The 18,278-nt window shown below is 42.0% G+C and overlaps 1 protein-coding gene across 1 annotated transcript in view; it reads right to left on the bottom strand.

The window, feature by feature from the left end:
* The window catches only part of aldh8a1 (aldehyde dehydrogenase 8 family, member A1), a 37,033-nt gene extending 19,547 nt beyond the window's left edge, over window positions 1-17,486 (bottom strand). Inside the window, exons 1-2 of the mRNA XM_073056326.1 lie at window positions 17,134-17,486; window positions 1,799-1,946 (exon numbers count right to left, since the gene is read on the bottom strand). Coding sequence (XP_072912427.1) covers window positions 1,799-1,946; window positions 17,134-17,280 — 295 coding nt within the window. The 5' untranslated portion in view covers window positions 17,281-17,486. The remainder of the gene's footprint in view (window positions 1-1,798; window positions 1,947-17,133) is intronic.
* Between the last annotated feature and the right edge of the window lie 792 nt (window positions 17,487-18,278).

Below are 18,278 nucleotides of genomic sequence, written 5' to 3'. Positions count from 1 at the left end.
ATATTATGAGGAGAAAGTAAAATCAAGAGGAAGAACTGTTGCAATGACCTTCAATAGGGCTGTCATGAAGAAAAGTACCTGGAAAATGTCTCAGCTTTTGACACAAGGCAAAGTTCTGCACCCGGCTTGTCCTCTGTCAAAGGCAATGAAGAAGTTGCTCGGGGCAGGTGCTCCACCTGAGCCATACTCATCACTGTGTTCTTGCTATGGCTTAGCAACCATATCTAAGGTCAAGAGGGTGAGGCCTGCTATACCCAGCCCAGTAAATGCAAAGGAAGTACATTGGGCTTTGACTTCCGGAGCTGACCCACAGAGATTCACACACTCAGCACCGGCCAAAAGGCCTCAACTTCCAGACATCCAATTCAAACCTGGGCCTCAATCCACAGCATTGATCACTGATATTAGGCCTCAAACTCTGGACTCGCCAATGATGGGACCCCAAACACTAGGCCTTGAATTCCGGTCTCACTGATTCATGAACCCAGAGGTTTGTCGGAACTCATTCCTCCTGCCTGCATGGAACTCACTGACTCCAGAACCTGCCAACATTTTGCTGACTTTGGGGAGACCATACACTGGTTCTCCATGTCAACATCTAACATCTGACTATGGGCTTTTCATGTCCACATACACAAGCAGAAATCACATCTGTACTGTAGGCCATGAGCTTTGTGACAGGTTTGATCTTGGTCCTATACTGCCAGTGATGCTGATTTTTCACCATTAGTATCAACTTCTTTTATTATGTGTGACGTGATGTGGAACTCTATCTTCAGAAAAATAGGAAGAATATTAACTTAAATTTTGGACTGAGATATTTGTTAGTCGGGAGTATTATGGTTCACAACACCAAGGCGAGTAGATGAAGGTACAAGTTAATCATGATTGACTGAATGAAGTTACAAGTTTGTGGGGTTGAGCGGTCCACAGCTGTTCCCAAACTCCAATCAACTTTTGGCCCCTGTGGGCTACTGTAGCTGTAGGAACCTAGAGCATTTAATTAGCCGTGCAACCTTGCTGCAATAGTCTCCTTCATTATGATGGAATCCAAGGTACAAAGTTCTTGAACTCAACGTTTGTGGCTGAGCTGCTAACAACAAGTGAGTATTCCAGCATTCAACCCAATCCAACCACTCCTTACTACTGCAGGTTCTCAGGTTGATTAATAAAGTGACTTGAGGGTAAGTGAAGGACATTAGGGACTGAAGTGGGGAGAAAACCTCTCTAACAGAGAGGATTGCAATTACTTAGAATTCTTTAACCTACCAGCTGATCATATGCAGACATAGAGTACATTCGAGCATAAGAATGAATAATTCCTGGCCATTCAGGGAAGTCAGGGATATCACAATCAAAAGATGCAGAAGTTGAAAATCTGAAATTATGTTCTCCGACCTGAAACAGATACTGTTTATTTTTCCAGAGAAGCCATGTGGCTTGAGTGTTTTGTTTTATTTCAAGGAATTTGGGAAAAGTGGATGAGATACAAGAACAGCCATGAACCTACTAAGTGATGAAGGAGGTCGAAGACAGACATGGTGCATTCCCCCCTTACGCTGTTCATTCAGTTACAGAAACACAAGAGATTCTGTAGATCTGTAGAAATCCAGAGCAACACACACACACAAAATGCAAAATGCTGGAGGAATTCAGAGGTCAGGCAGCACCTATGGAGGAAATAAATAGTTGCCATTTCAGCCTGAGACCCTTCATCAAGACATTTACAGATAATAGCAAGCAGCATTATAGCCCAGTGCTCCAGCTCTCATGTGTCGGAAGTGATCAGGTGGGTTACCTTGATCCTTTGATTCTGCTTGAGCAAACTCCTCCAGGTGAGCCTCTATCAGATCCGCCAGTTTATGAAGTATCTGGGAACGCTGTAAAGGGCTCCTTGCTGACCACCCAGGGAAAGCCGCTTTGGCAGCAGTTACTGCTGCATCCACCTTTAACAAATGTTTAAAGCAACAAACCACATCACAAGAAATCAAATACGCTTCATTTTTTTCAGTTTTTTTTTAACTTATCAATCTTCAATTTGCCAAATGATTTAATTTGCTTGACTTTGATTGTGTTTCTAAAGAGAGGCTTGTATATTTTGACTGAGATATCAGGAACTACACACTTGGCAACACCATAACTATCCCCATTTCACATTATAAGGGTATGGATTTCTTAAATTCCTCCATCTTAACCTGATATTTTTTTTAAAGTATTCAGACAGGACATTCCTTGTAGATCAGGCAGCCTTGATTAGAAACTAGACTCAAGTTCTGTCATGTTCCCTAAGATTCTCTGAATAACATTCCACCAACTGTGGGAAGGATCTCCTAGACTATGGATGGATGTTTATAATTCAATGCCTTGAAACTGGCAGTTGTGTGATTTTGCATTACTTCCAATAGGTTAACATTACTTCACCAGTACATGAATGTCTTCTTGATACTTAGAAACCATAGGGAAATCAGTAACTACAGATGCTGTAGATCTGAAATAAGGGGCTTTGACCGTAGGAAAAACCAATTCACACAGCAGTAACAAGTTTGTGATCATAAAAACCACTGTTAAAATATTTTAAAATATCTCAATTTAGAAAATATTTTGAATGTTCCATTGCCCTTGAAACCTGTATTGCTATGTTTTCCTGTTTTTGCTACCGGATTCTGCATTGCCCTGGGTCTTGCCTCTTTCTACTCCTTTCCTCTGGCGATCTCCTTTATCCTTCTCCTGCGAAAGAGGATAGGGGTCAGGACACTCAGGTACTCTACATTTTACTCCGTATTTGCATGCATTTATCCACAGGTTAAAGATGGGTCTTGAAGCACTGACAGAGTTCCACCACGTACCATTAACAGACTTACAAGATAGCTCCATGCGCAGGCAAGACACTGCCAGTGATTGGAAAAGTCATAAATATATTTGCTTTAGTGTATCAAAACAGATTCAAATACAAGACCAGTGCAGGTATAGGAATATTTGCTTCTTTGAACCAACTAGTTCACCTCCTTTCTGATGAACAAGTCAAAATTAGCTCAGGGGAACTGTGTGGTCTACAGTAGATAGACTTTCTGTGGTAGCTTCAGTTGACATGATTCTTTCTTCTTTAATTCTGTCTGCACAGAGTGGATTTAAAAATCATCCTCTCCCACAAAATGAACCAAGCTCTGGTTTATGTTAGCTCACATGTCATTGGTCTGCTCATTCTTGTGTTTATGTACAGGGAGAGCAGTGGCAACCGCATGCACAAGTTCTAAAATATTATCAAGTTCAGATCTATAAGTTAGCATTTAATTCAGTGTTCCAAGGAAGATGTTACACTTGAAACGCTAATCTCTCCTTCCTGAATAGACGTTATCTGGTTTGTTATGTATCTACTGTTCCCTGCCTTTGTTTTGAATTTCCAGAAGTATTTTAGTCTCATATTATTTAAACTTTTTACTTGATTTATTTTCTAGTGGGTTCAAACGTCCATAGGCTAAGTATTTCCCATGGATACTGAGCAACAAAGTGCTTTGTGAGATATATTATTCCCCATACTGATCAAGGTAACGTTAGATTTTGCTCGTTGATGTGCCTGTTGATTAACTGTAATAAAACCAATGCGTCCTTCACATATTCCTCATTTGTATGCAGGTTTAAACCCATGCCACAACTAAGCTTGTGGTATCATACTGCCACCTACTGGCACAATAGTATGTTTCCTATGTCATTACCAAGAACATACATACCTTGCTATCTGTGTAAATGGAATAAACTCATCTATGTACAAGGTTGATAATGTAGAACAGAATACTGTATATGCCCAATGTGAGAGAAAGGTGGCCTGGGGAGGTGGGAGGTTAAAACATGCTTCTGTAATCCATCTTTCACTCAACCCCCATCTCTGGTGTCCCCTCTCCTCAGGATTCCCATCTCTCCCAACCCTCCTTGCATTCACCTACCACCTCCACTCTCTTGCTCTCAGCCAACTTCCACATAAACCTCATCTCGATAAAGTTTCCCTCCACAAGGACCACACCGTCCGTCCGTCCCCGTCTGCAACTCTGTCTCTCTCTCTCCCCCAGCCCTCCTTTATCACACCTCCACTCCAGTACATACACCATCATTCTGACAAACATTCCTGGCTGCTTTCTTGTTTGACAGCAAGCTGCCTGTCAAACAGGATGACTATCTGGCAGTGATCTTCAAAATTTACTTAAAATGTCCTATTTTTAATTTCTGTGGAACATTTGAAGATTTTGCATCTTTTTTTTCAAGGAGGCATAAAACTGTACACATCTGGCCCTCTGCTGCTCAGAGCTCTACCCCATGGCCTAACTGCGCACACACAGGTGTTGAATGATATTTGGTCATCTGACATGCTAATTGAATATCTATTAGCAAGAAGTCAGCCTGAGGCTTCTGTATCACCATAGCTCTAACAGCAAATGTGATACAAAACCAAAGCAAACAGCTGTGATAGTAATAGGTATTCTTACAGTAATTCCTGGGTCACTTCCGGGCCAACACAAAGCCACAAACTTCAAGTTACCAACCACAGAGGGAACTAGGCAATTAAGTGAGTCACATGCCTGTTTCTCAATCTTCAGACACTGCTCTCACTTTCCAAAATTTCAGCTGCAATATCCTCCCACCTTTAACGGTTCCAAGCCTTTCCCTCTGATCATAAAATTTTGGGCCAGATTGCATTTGCTAAAATAATATTCATATCACATCCTTCTTTTTTTCCCCAGGATGGCACCAGTGTTCCGTCACTAGTGCCAGAAAGCCCAGTGGTCACAAATTGTGATTGGGAAAGAGTTTCATGAACAGGAGGCTTATGTTGAACCTGTAGGCCACAGGTGCATCTAAATCTGCTCACCATACTTCAGGACGGATATGAAAATCTGGCATTTGTCAAAAGGATTCACTAGAATGGTTCCAGGGATGACGGATTTTAGCAATAAATTAGACTGGGGTAGCTGGGTTTGTTCTTGAGGCACAAATAGTTGAAAGGGAATTTGATAAAGGTGTATGAGTTTGTGATTGGTTTAAGTATGGTAAACAGACACTGTTCTCATCAGTAGTTGCTTCAATGATCAGGGGACACAGATTTAAAGAATGGGTGAAGGATACAAGGTGGTCGTCTACACTTCCCACTGCCTCGAAAAGCAGCTAAAATAATCAATGATCCCTCCCTCCCCACATCGTCTTTCTTCTTACTCTTCCCGTCTGCAGAAGATGCAAAAGCCTGTGAGCAGATCTTTCCAGACCGAAGGAGAACTATCAGACTCTTGAATGGATCTCTCATATGCTAAAAGGTGAATTCCTGATCTCCCTATCCATCTCATTGTGGCACGGGCTCTTAGTCTACCTGAACAGCAACAAAGCATTCTATATTTGATTTTCTTTTTACTACCTCAATATAATTACATTTTGGCCGGATCTGTCTGGACAATGCATTTCACTGTATCTCAGTACATGTGATAATAATTAACAAAAAGGTCAGGTGATAAATGAAATACAAAGAACAGAGAAGAGGGAGCAGATCCTAAGGAGAAGTCAGGAGATATGCATACCTATGAAAGTGAAAGAACGTGGGGTAAGGTAGAAAATGGAGAAATAAAAGGAAGGGGTTAAGGGGATAAAAGAGGCAACATTACATTGTAATGAAGGGAGGCAATTTGGGAGCGAAGCTGTAGAACAGCTTAGACGAAGGAAGCTTGTATCTATTGAGCGGCTGGAAGTCACTCAAACAAGTCTCTGGAACTAAAATGGCTGAGGTATCAAGTCAACATGATGATAAATTGCTCAGGTACATTAACTCATGTCCCAGGTTGAATCAAGGTTTACATGTCAATACCCCAGTGTGAGATGCCTGCCACTGATCAGAAGGGAGACGTCGCTTTCTGTATGCTGCATCGTCTCTTCTAAAGTGGTTTGTCAGCTTCTTCTGAGAGACAGATATGCAGACAATGCATTTTCACTTTGCAATCAGACTGAATATTATGAGCAGGAACAAAATCCAATGGTATAAACAAAAGTTCTCACATTTGTCACCACAACAACCACTGCCACCCTAACTTAACGTGGGCAGTTCAAAACCTTCTTAGTTTGAGAAAAGCTATTCTATGTTGGTAAAATTGATGGCAGTATTACATAATAGTGAAGGCATGCAAATAGGAAGTATTTACCAGTTGTCTGGAACTTTACACAAGTTAGCAAAAGCAAATAAGCTTTCTAAATTGAAATACTTCTGTTACTTTGAAATGAAATTTCACAATTTCCTTTAATTATTTTCTCAAAAGCCAAATTTAAGCAGAGCACCAAATGAGATGCACAACCGCAAGGCAGTAACTCTTTTTACTTATTTACTACTCTGACAATTTTAATTTTAAAAGATTAGTAAAATCAAATGTATCAGTGGTACTGAAACAAACAAAAGAGATGCCCTTTGTTCCCAATCAATACTTGGTAATTAACCATTAGCTTGGGTGCACAGTTAAACATACATGGTCAGTTTGGAGTTCAAGTGCTATTTGATAAAGAAGCAACAGGGCCTTGAGATTCTTACATTGCATTTAAACTTTCTACCAATTGGCTGAATGATATGGATTAATTACACAACAATTTCTGATAACTAGAGCAAATAATAAAACCTTTTTATTTTACTTTTCAATAAAATTTATTGAGCACTATTTGAAACTACCACATACCCAGGTCTCAAAGATTATGAGAATTAGTGTAGGTGGGCAACAAGGTTGGCAGGGACAAATGGTCCAAAGACGCTGGAAACAGGTAACTTACTCATAACAGCCATAGCAGGACTGCAGAACCAGAGTGATATCAGGGCAATATCGTGGTGGGTCCCGTCAGCAAGAACGACGAGTCAGCGTACAGAGATGAGGTGCAGCGTCTAACGGACTACTGCAGAGCCAACAACCTGTCTCTGAATGTGAACAAAACAAAAGACATGGTTGTTGACTTCAGGAGGGCACGGAGCGACCACTCTCTGCTGAACATCGACTGCTCCTCGGTAGAGATCGTTAAGAGCACCAAATTTCTTTGTGTTCACCTGGCAGAGAATCTCACCTGGTCCCTCAACACCAGCTCCATAGCAAAGAAAGTCCAGCAGTGTCTCTACTTTCTGCGAAGGCTGAGGAAAGTCCATCTCCCACCACCCCCCATCCTCATCACATTCTACAGAGGTTGTATTGAGAGCATCCTGAGCAGCTGCATCACTGCCTGATTCGGAAATTGCACCGTCTCAGATCGCAAGACCCTGCAGCGGATAGTGAGGTCAGCTGAGAAGATTATCGGGGTCTCTCTTCCCGCCATTACGGACATTTACATTACACGCTGCATCTGCAAAGGAAACAGCATTATGAAGGACCCCATGCACCCCTCATACAATCTCTTCTCCCTCCTGCCGTCTGGGAAAAGGCACCGAAGCATTTGGGCTCTCACGACCAGACTATGTAACAGTTTCTTCCCCAAGCTATCAGACTCCTCAATACCCAGACCCTGGACTGACACCAACTTACTGACCTCTATTGTGCCTATTGTCTTGTTTATTATTTATTGTAATGCCTGCACTGTTTTGTGCACTTTATGCAGCCCTGGGTAGGTCTGTAGTCTAGTGTAGTTTTTTTCTGTGTTGTTTTTACGTAGTTCAGTGTAGTTTTTGTACTGTTTCATGTAGCACCATCGTCCTGAAAAACATTTTGTTTTTACTGCGCACTGTACCAGTAAAGTGACTTGACTGGACTTGACTTGGTTATTGTACTCTGCTTCATGGAGACATGGCTCAAATCCAGCACTCTAGTCTAAAGGCTTCATGGACCAGACAACAGTGTAGGTAATGGCAAAGGTGGTGGCATTTGCTTCATGATTTATTCATTGTGGAGCACAGACGTGGTCCTTCTATCTCAGTCCTGCTTCCTCCAACCTGGAAAATCTGGCAGTCAAGTGTGGTCCATTCTGTCTGCTGAGGGAATTTTCTGCCGCCAGGCTGGTTGCAGTGTACATTCTACCCCTGGCCAACGTCAAGCTGGCACTGAAACAGCTGAGCACCTTGGTCATGACACAGTGCACTGTGAGGCTCCCTGATCTTTGCGAGGAGTTCAACCAGGCCAGCTTGAAGAAATCTCTAACCAACGACCACTAACACGGCACCAGCAGAACCACAGGAACCAACACTCTCAATCACTCTTATACCACCATCAAAACCACTTACTGTGCCATCCCACATCCAAACCTGGGCAAGTCTGATCACCTGGGAGCCCTTCTCCTCCCAGTGTTGAGGACCCCAGCACCACTAGTGAGGACTGCAAAGGTATGGTCTAGGGAGGTGGAGGAATGTTTACAGGACTGCTTTGAATCTGTAGACTGGATAACATTCAGGGTTTCATCTTTTGATTTGCATGAATATGCTATGATTGTCACTGACTTCATCAAGACTGGCATAGATGCCTTCAAGAACATACCAGACGGACCCAAACCAGAAGCCCTGGATGAAGCAGAAGATCTGCTGGGTGGATCTGTGGTGATCCAGAGCCTCCAGAAGCCCAGGTGTGACCTACAGAGGGCCACTGTGAGAGCAAGAAAAGTAATTTCATGTGATGTGAGCAACACAGCTGTGGCAGGGATTTCAGGCCATTACTTCCTGCATGACCAAACCTAACAGCATAAATGGCAGTGATCCTTCACTTCCCAATGAGCTCAATCCATTTTATGCACACTTTGAAAAGGAGAATAAAACTACAACTGTGTGAATCCACACAGCATCTGGCAACCCTGTGATCAGTGTCTCCAAGGCATCCTAGGGGAGGATGAACCATAAAAGGCCTCAAATTCTGATGGTGTACCTGACAGCTACTGAAAACCTGTGCCTACCTACCAACTGAAGTTTTCCAAGACACCTTCAATCTCTTTCTGCTGCCGTCGGAGTTTTCCACCTGCTTCAAAGGGCATTAATCATACCAGTGCCCAAGAAGAGCAGGGTGAGCTGCCTCAATGACTATCGACCAGCAGCACTCACATCTACTGTGATGAAGTGCTTTGAGGTGCTTTTTTTATGGCTAGAATTAACTCCTGCCTGAGCAAGGACCTACGTCTTGCCTACCAGATCAACAGTTCTACAGCAGGTGCATTCTCACTGGCCCTCATCTCTGCTATGGAGAAGCTAATGAAAAACAAAACCTATGTTAGATTATTGTTTATCAATTACAGTTCAACACTATCATCCTCTCAGTACTAATCATCAAGCTTCTAAACCTGGGCGTCTGAACTTCCCTTTGCAACTGGAACCTTGACCTCCTCATCAGTATGATCTCCTCCTCACTGAAAAGCAACACCAGTGCACCTCAAGATGCATGCTTAGCCCATTGCTGTACTCTCTCTACGGTCATAACTATGTAGCTAATCACAGCTCAAATGCTATTTATAAGTTCACAGATGACACCACTATCGTGGAATTGAGTGTGGACTTCAAGAAGGGGAAGTTGGGAGAAGCCACACCAGTCCTCATGATGGGTCAGCAATGGAAAGGGTGAGCAGCTTTAAGTACCTCAATGCCGACACCTATGAGGATCTCTCCTGGGCACAACACATTGTTGCAATTATGAAAAAGGCAGTGACTCTACTTTGCTGGGAATTTGAGGAGATTTGGTAGGTCACCAATGACTCTTCTAACAATTTCTACAGGTGTACAGTGGGGAACATTCGAACTGGTTGCATTACAGTCTGGGATGGAAACTCCAATACTGTGGATGGCAAGAGGCTGCAGAGGGTTATAGACTCAGTTAGTTCCACAACCCACCTTACCATTGCAGACATTTGTAATGTCTGTGCCTCAGAAGGTACTATCCATCATTAAGGACCCTGACCATCCAGAACATGCCCACTTCTCATTACTACCATCTGGGAGGAGGCATAGAAGTTGAAAACCATATTCAAAGTTTCAAGAACAACTTCATCCCTTCCATCATCAGATTTCAGAATGGCTTGTGAACCCATGAACACTACCTCATCATTTTGTTCTTTTGCACTATTTACTTATAATGATTTTATGTCTTTGCACAGTACTACTGCCACAAATCAACACATTTCGCATCATATAAAACAGTAAGAATAAAGCTGATCCTGAGTTCCGTTTTGTACAACTCCATCACTCTATTGCTTTGAGATCACGCAGAAAAAAACTACAACTGCTTGAATCCCTTTCTTTGAAAATGAGCATTTCCATAAATTCCTCTTCCCTCCATAAAATCCTGGAAACCCCTTTGTAACAGAACTCTAGACTGCATGACGTGTCACCACCATAATCTTAAAGTCAATTAGGAATGAGCAAGAATGGTGGCCTTGTCAGCCACATCAATATTCCCTGTATATTAGAATTATGTAGAGGGAATGCAAGATTATAAAATAAAACAATTCCAAAGGATTTTATCAGCAGAAAGGAGACTCTCTCTGATCTCATTCTCTCCACGAAATATTCCCTCCTTCCTATAACCCACTTAACCACCAGACATTTTTCCATATGTCCTGTTCTGGCCATCATTGCCTTCCTTCCATCTATCCCCTATTGAGCATCCCAACTCTTCCACTCAGCCCAGGAACCATATCCTCGTTGCAATACAAACAAAAATATAAATCTGGGTGGGGGGTGGAGACCCCATAATAATTTCATGCTGCAGCTTTAAATTTGTCAGTTGCCAACAGTCACTCTTATATAAAGTTCCATGCAAAGGTCAAGCAGTTGAAACTCTATCTTTCCTGTCACTCACTCAGCCCACCGGTTAAATACCCATCTGACAATGGTTTGGGCTTCTGTATCGTTCTGCAGGAAAATCCTTACGTTCAAAGTTCAAAGTGAATTGATTATCAGAGTACATATCTGTCACCATATACAACCCTGAGGCTCATTTTCTTCTGGGTAAACATAGAAACATAGAAAATAGGTGCAGGAGTAGGCCATTTGGCCCTTCAAGCCTGCACCACCATTCAGTATGATCATGGCTGATCATCCAACTCAGAACCCTGTACCTGCTTTCTCTCCATACCCCCTAATCCCTTTAGCCACAAGGACCATATCTAATTCCCTCTTAAATATAGCCAATGAACTGGCCTCAACTGTTTCCTGTGGCAGAGAATTCCACAGATTCACCACTCTCTGTGTGAAGAAGTTTTTCCTCATCTCGGTCCTAAAAGGCTTCCCCTTTATCCTTAAACTGTGACCCCTCGTTCTGGATTCCCCCAACATCGGAAACAATCTTCCTGCATCTAGCCTGTCCAACCCCTTTAGAATTTTATACGTTTCAATAAGATCCCCCCTCAATCTTCTAAATTCCAGCATGTATAAGCCTAGTCGATCCAGTCTTTCTTCACATGAAAGTCCTGCCATCCTAGGAATCTATCTTGTGAACCTTCTTTGTACTCCCTCTATAGCAAGAATGTCTTTCCTCAGATTAGGGGATCAAAACTGCACACAACACTCCAGCTGTGGTCTCACCAAGACCTTATACAACTGCAGTAGAACCTCCCTGCTCCTGTACTCGAATCCTCTTGCTATGAATGCCAGTAAATTCATGTAAATTCATGCCAGTAAATGCCAGTAATTCACAGTAAAGACATGAAACACAATGGGATCGATGAAAGTCCGCACCCAACAGGGTGGACAAAGGGCGGACGTGCAAAAGACCACAAACTGTGCAAATACAAAGGGAAAGAAACAAACAATAAATATTGAGAACATGAAATGAAGAGTCCTTAAAGATCAACACTGACCAATTCTTTTTGCTCATTCCAAATATTTCCTTTATTGCCTCATTACCCACTTTTTATGTTTGTTTGTGAAAATTTATTAAAGCCAAAGGCACTGTAAAACATAGTTCATTGTAAATGATAAAGTATTTACATTCAGGCTCAATATTCAAGGGGAATCAGCATCAAATTGTTAACTCATCCCACTTCACTGTCAATAGTAAGAAGATACTGCACAAGTACAAACTATGTACATTGGCTGTTAACTTTCCAATCACAAAGCAGAGCAATGAAACAATCTATTGACAACAAAAATCAATTATGGATTTGTGGACCACTAGCTTATTGCATGTTTTAATTGCTGTTGTGTAGTATCTTACATAAAGCTTAAACACTTAAAATTTACACTTGTTCTGGTACACTCCTTCAGCCCATTTCTGCTCTGCCACTAAACTAGTCTCTTACTGCTTTAAGCTCATGAAGATTCCAAAGTGAGTAGAGAAAGGTCTTGCGAGCTCTGGCCAGAAATAGGGCCATTCTCCAAGACTCCAGCAGGAATGCCTCTAGCAAATTCTCCATTGGTTTCAAGAGAAAAGAAATCTGACAAAAAAAATCAGCAAAGTTGCATAAAGTTTTATTTGAGCACGTACATCAATCTATATTTAATTGGAATAATGTGATACTCACCTCAGTTATAAATTAAAGAGTTTTAATTTAGATAAGTAACAGATCACTCCATTAATAGTTACTGAAAATTATCCTTGATTAAAACTCTGATATTTTTAATGTCTTTTAGTCTTCTCTTGGGATAACTCACAGAATGTTGATATGCATTCATAAAGACACAGAAACTATGGCCTTGGCTGAATGTAGACACAGAAACATGGAGATGTAGGAATAGGATTAGGTCGCTTGGACTTTGAGAATGTACCAACATTTAATACAATTATGGCTGATCCTCTATTTCAATATCACATCCTTCTCTCTCCATACATCACGATGCCCTGGATCTAGTAATCTTCCTATTTCCTTTGGAATATATTCTGCACTTTGGCTCCCAAAGCTTTTTTGTAGTAGATAATTCCACAGGTCATCCCCTACCAAGTGAAGAAATTCCTCTGTACCTCAGTACTATGCTACTACCATCGATTCTCAAATGGGTTCCAAAATCAACACATTCTCCCGTGACTAGAGCCGGGGAAACTATGCTTTGCCTGTTAAGCCCCATTATAATTTTGCGTGTTTTTCATACTAAATTCTAATGAATATTGTTGTATTCAACACAATCTCTCCTCACAAGACATCCTACAATTCCAGGTTCAGTCTAGTGAACCTGTTGTGCTCCCTCGATGACAACCACATTCCTGCCTAGGTACTGAAATATCCTTGCCTAGGTGTGGATACCACAAATGCACACTGTACTCCAGATGCTGAATCACCAGAACCCTGGATAACGTTGTAGCTATACTCAAAACCTCTTGCAATGAAGACCCACTGTCCACTGCTTTCATCTGCAGATTTGCCTTCACCTAATGTGGTCTGTACACACCGGCTGTGTAGTGAAAAAGCACAACAGTGTCTCTTTCACCTCAGACAGTTGAAGAAGTTTGGTATGGGACCCCAAATTCAAAGAACTTTCTACAGGGGCACAATTGAGAGCATCCTGACTGGCTGCATCACTGCCTGGTATGGGAACTGTACTTCGCTCAATCGCAGCACTCTGCAAAGAGTGGTGCGGACAACCCAGCACATCTGTAGATGTGAACTTCCCACTATTTAGGACATTTACAAATTCAGGTGTGTAAAAAGGGCCTGAAGGATCATTGGAGACCCGAGTCAACCCAACCACAAACTGTTCCAGCTGCTACATCTGGGAAACGGTACCACAGCATAAAAACCAGGACCAACAGGCTCCGAGACAGCTTCTTCCACCAGGCCATCAGACTGCTTAATTCATGCTGACACAACTGTATTTCTATGTTATATTGACTATCCTGTTGTATATAATATTTATTATAAATTACTATAATTGCACATTTAGATGGAGACATAATATAAAGATTTTTACTCCTCATGTAAATGAAGGATGTAGGTAATAAAGTTAATTCAATTCAATTCAGCTTTAACCAATCTGAATGTCCCTGTGGCCATGGGTCTTTCACCTCCAGGACTTCACACAAGTTCTGTTTGGCAAACAAGGATAATTCATGGACTTTGGGCAGTTTCTGTAAACTTTTATCATGCATTTCCTGCTATATTTACTTATTAATGCAAAGCATAGTTTCAATAAACACCATTCGTTCAATGGATTTTTTTTCAAGTTATATCTCTCTCTGACTATAATCCTTTGAAATCATAGCCCAGCACAAAATAGAAGCCAGTCAACTTAGTTCAAACCATGTAAGTCTGAGATCTGGGCTGTGGTGCCAGGCAACTTTTCAGCTGCACTCCACAGCAACCTGTGCATATAATCTTGCTGTTCCAGTATAGTCATTTCACTGTCATCTACCCAGCAATGAAAAAAATACTGCCCAAGTTGCCCACAAAAAGCAGAACAAATCAAACCTGGCAAATTACTGCCAATGAGTCAGTTCTCAATCATCAGCAAAATCGTAATAAATGTGGTCAACGGTGTTGTCACGAGGCATGTGCTCAGCAGTATTCCTGTCGCTGAGGCCCACCAGACCACTCAGCTTATGAAAAACATGGAGTGAAGAGCTGAATACCAGTGGTGAGATGAGGTAAAACTGGCAACAATGCAGCATTTGAATGACTATGGTGTCAAGAAACCTTGGTAAAAGCAGACCTCCAAGAGGACCCCAGCCATGTTGTGTTTTGGAGGCTTGCATGTCTCAATGACTCAGAGAGCTATGTCGGATTGTTTCAGTGCTTTATGGTTTGGCTCTTGGTAGAGTCACCCATGCCAAATGGGTCAAAGGGTAGAGGACAGACTAAGAGTGGTCCACTGGTCTTCCAGGCTCAGGGGTTCAGCTCAGGGCTAACAACCCTGACTGGTAAAACAAAATTATTACAGAAACAACAATGAAAATCCTTCTACATCTGAGTGCAATGGTATTCCTCAGTCTCCACCTGGAATTTACACGACTAACAGTAGTAAAAATTGAGACCTGATGAAGGAAGCCCTGAACACCACCAGAGGTGAAGGAGCTTTATTGCTGCTCTAAACACCAGCAGCTTAATAGGCAGTAAGTCAGTGGTACAAGCAGAATTTGTGGGCATCAGGGAGAAAACATGCGAATGGCTGGAGTTCTGGCTTGCACAGATGTTTGTGATTTCTGCAGGTCAATCATACTAGCACTAGGACAGTGTCCTAGACCTGGCTACTTCATTACTGGTTTTTCTTTCCTCATAAGGACAGAAATGAGGGTGCTTGATCTGCACAACATTGAGGCATAGGTAAGTAATGACCATCATCAAGAGAGTCTAACCGTGGAATTCAAAGACATGAACATCACTAAGAGCCCACCATCAACATTCTAAGAGTCATCATTGACCAGAAACTCATCTGGGCCAGACGCATCAGTACCATGAAGTACAAGCACAGCTGAAGGAAGGGAATGAGAGGTTTATTTCTTAACCAACCCAAAGTTTTCCCTTCAAAGCTGCACACCACTCTAACTTTCATTTCTCTTTCATCACTGGTGGGTCTGAATCTTGGAACTCAGTACCCAAAAGCACTGTATGAGTGGCTTCACAAGATGGACTGCAGAGGTCTAAGCATTCCAGCATCAGCAGATTTTCTCTTGTTAGAGGTCTAAGAAGGTAGTTTACCACCACAATCTGAACAATGATAACAGGAGGGCAATAAGTTCTGACCTTGCCCAGGTGCCCTTTCCTCCACTTACAAGGCACAATTCAGAGGTATAATGGATGGATCATTGGATGAGTGCAGTTCTAAGAAGAAAGAAGATACAGCCATGTAAGACCAAGCAGTCTGCATAATTGGTACTCTATCTACTACCCTAAACATTCATTCCCCCCATCAGTGGTACACAGTAGTAGCATCCACACAATCTACTTAAGATACTCATTCAGGTTACTGTCAGCCTCTCTCAAAAGTGTGAAGATAGATGAGCAAGAAGGACGAGGGCTATCCCCTGCTCCTTCCCTTCCAAGCTGACTTGGAAATGTACAATTGCTCGTTCATCACTCTGGGGTCCAAATCTTGGGAATCACTACCCAACAGCACAGAATGAGCTCCTTGAGAAGAAGGACTGCAGTGGTCTAATAAGGTGGCTCACCACAACCTTCTGAACAATGATTGGAGAAGGGCAATAAATTCCAATCTTGCCCATAAGCCACAGATCACTCCAGCCAAATGAAAAGGTGGAAAGTTTTTTTTAAAGAAGTGATAAATATTGGGAGTATTTCCTAACCCAAGAAGATATGGCAGATTTCAAATTGTCCTCAATAACACAACTTAGCATTGGTGAAAACTTCTGCTCGAAACTGTTTGCATTGTTTGTTAAATTACAGGAAAAGAATACTTTCTATTATATCATTACCACCGCCACATCTGTCACTCTTTACCCCTACTTGGGATTTTTTCTTAGGTTTGTTTGCAAGATACTTTACTTCCGTCACTCCAGCTCACAACCAGCATTCTAACCAAGGCATGTAGACATGCCCAAAGCTGTATTAGGCCTTCAGTCAACAGTCTTCATCTGCATTGTCCCTAGTCACAGGGCAGCTGCTGGGCAAGGGGCCCAGCTATCTTCAGTGCTGTTCCATGACAATATCACAGAAAGCAGGTATGAGTGAATGTGAGAGAAAGCAGCTTTCTTTCATCTCTCTCTCTCTCTCTCTCTCTCTCAGATGATGCCTCTGAAGTCCACAAGCCTCTGGTAAAATGACAGCAGATCCAGAACAAAATTTCAGACCACATCTTACCCTCAGTGCAAAAAAAAAGTCAACTTGCAATTATTTTGGTAATCATCCTCCCTGTATTGTAATAGCTTTTCAAGCTCTACAGACTTTACATTCAGCCTGACTATACACCAGTCGTTGTTTTCACGTATTTCACACAGGTGGACAATTAATGGAAAAAACGAGTTAGTTTTCAAAGATACCTGTATATGTTTTCAGGCCACAAACTCGGTACCAAATAAAGCACTGTAGTTAAGTTTGTATTCAACGTCCAATTATAACAAATTAAATACATGACATTAGAATAGACTGAAAATATAATGTTTAGAACAGCAAAATAAAAATCAATAATCGACTAAATTTTCATCCTCCTACGAACACTTGCAATCATTTTATTATCAAATCCAGTGAATTATTTTAACCCCACTATAATTTCTACAATGAATTAATTTTCGAGAGCCGACAGACATATTGTACGGTCAGTCCACTTTGCTATAGTCTCACCTCATCCTTCCCACTGTCTGGCACTCTGCAATACACATCTCCGGTCGAAGGGTCATAGGAATCAATATGTCTGGAGCATGGTATAAATTTTCCTCCAATATAATTTTCCAGCATTAAGTGTGTTCTCTGATGAGCCATTTTGGGCATGATCTTTTCCTGTTTCTCAGCAGCTCAGCTACGCGAAGCCACCTGACACTGACAGGTTCAGCGACAGCCCCCTTTGAACTGCTCGGTGCTGTTCAGCCCCGCAGAGCTGTTGAATGACTACTGCAGCAGCCAGTCACCAGCGCCCAGACGACAAAACACGAACGTCAATCAGCGATGCCCTCTTCCAATTGGCAGCCGAAGGTGCCGCCCATTCATGACTCTCGTGAGCAACTGCAGTTTTGGACCTGTGGGAATCTTGGAAAGAAAGAGACAGCGCAATAACAGATCCTTTGGCCCACTATGGCAGCACCAACCACCAAGTAGTTGCTTTCACATTAATCCGAATCTAATCCATTTTATTCACCTTATATTACCTTCAAGTCCTCCAGAATCCCCCCACCCAGGCCAGGCAGGAAGGCTAGGCGGTGGTGCGGCTCTATTGGTAAGAAATGGAATTACATCTTTAGAAAAAGGTGGCATAGGATCCGAGAATGTCGAATCTTTGTGGATGGAGTTAAGAAATTGCAAGGGTTAAAAAAAACATTATGGGCATCATAATGTTTCTCCAAATATTAGACAAGATCTGGGGTTGAGATTGCAAAAGGAGCTGGAAAGGGCATATAACAAGGATAATGTCACAATTGTAATAGGGGACTTCAATGTGCAAGGGGATTGGGAAAATCAGGTTGGATCGCAAGAGGGAATTTGTTGAACGCCATTGAGATGGCTTTTTAGAGCAGTTTGTGCTCAAGCCTACTGGGGGAAGGACTATCTGAGGTTGGTGTTGTGTAATAACCCATATTTTATTAGTTAGCTTAACGCTAAGAAAACCTTCCGAGGCAGTGATCAAATATGATTGAATTCATACTGCAATTTGAAAGGAAGAAACACAAGTCACATGTATCGCAATGAAATAAAGGGAATTACTGAGACATGAGAGAGGAGCTGAAGAGATAACTGATGCATTGGTCATGATCTTTCAAGAATGATTTGATTCT

This window comes from Hemitrygon akajei, chromosome 9, assembly GCF_048418815.1.
Source record: "Hemitrygon akajei chromosome 9, sHemAka1.3, whole genome shotgun sequence".
NCBI lineage: Eukaryota > Metazoa > Chordata > Chondrichthyes > Myliobatiformes > Dasyatidae > Hemitrygon > Hemitrygon akajei.
The sequence above is the reverse complement of the archived record's forward strand: the minus strand, read 5'-3'. Positions and strand labels throughout refer to the sequence as shown.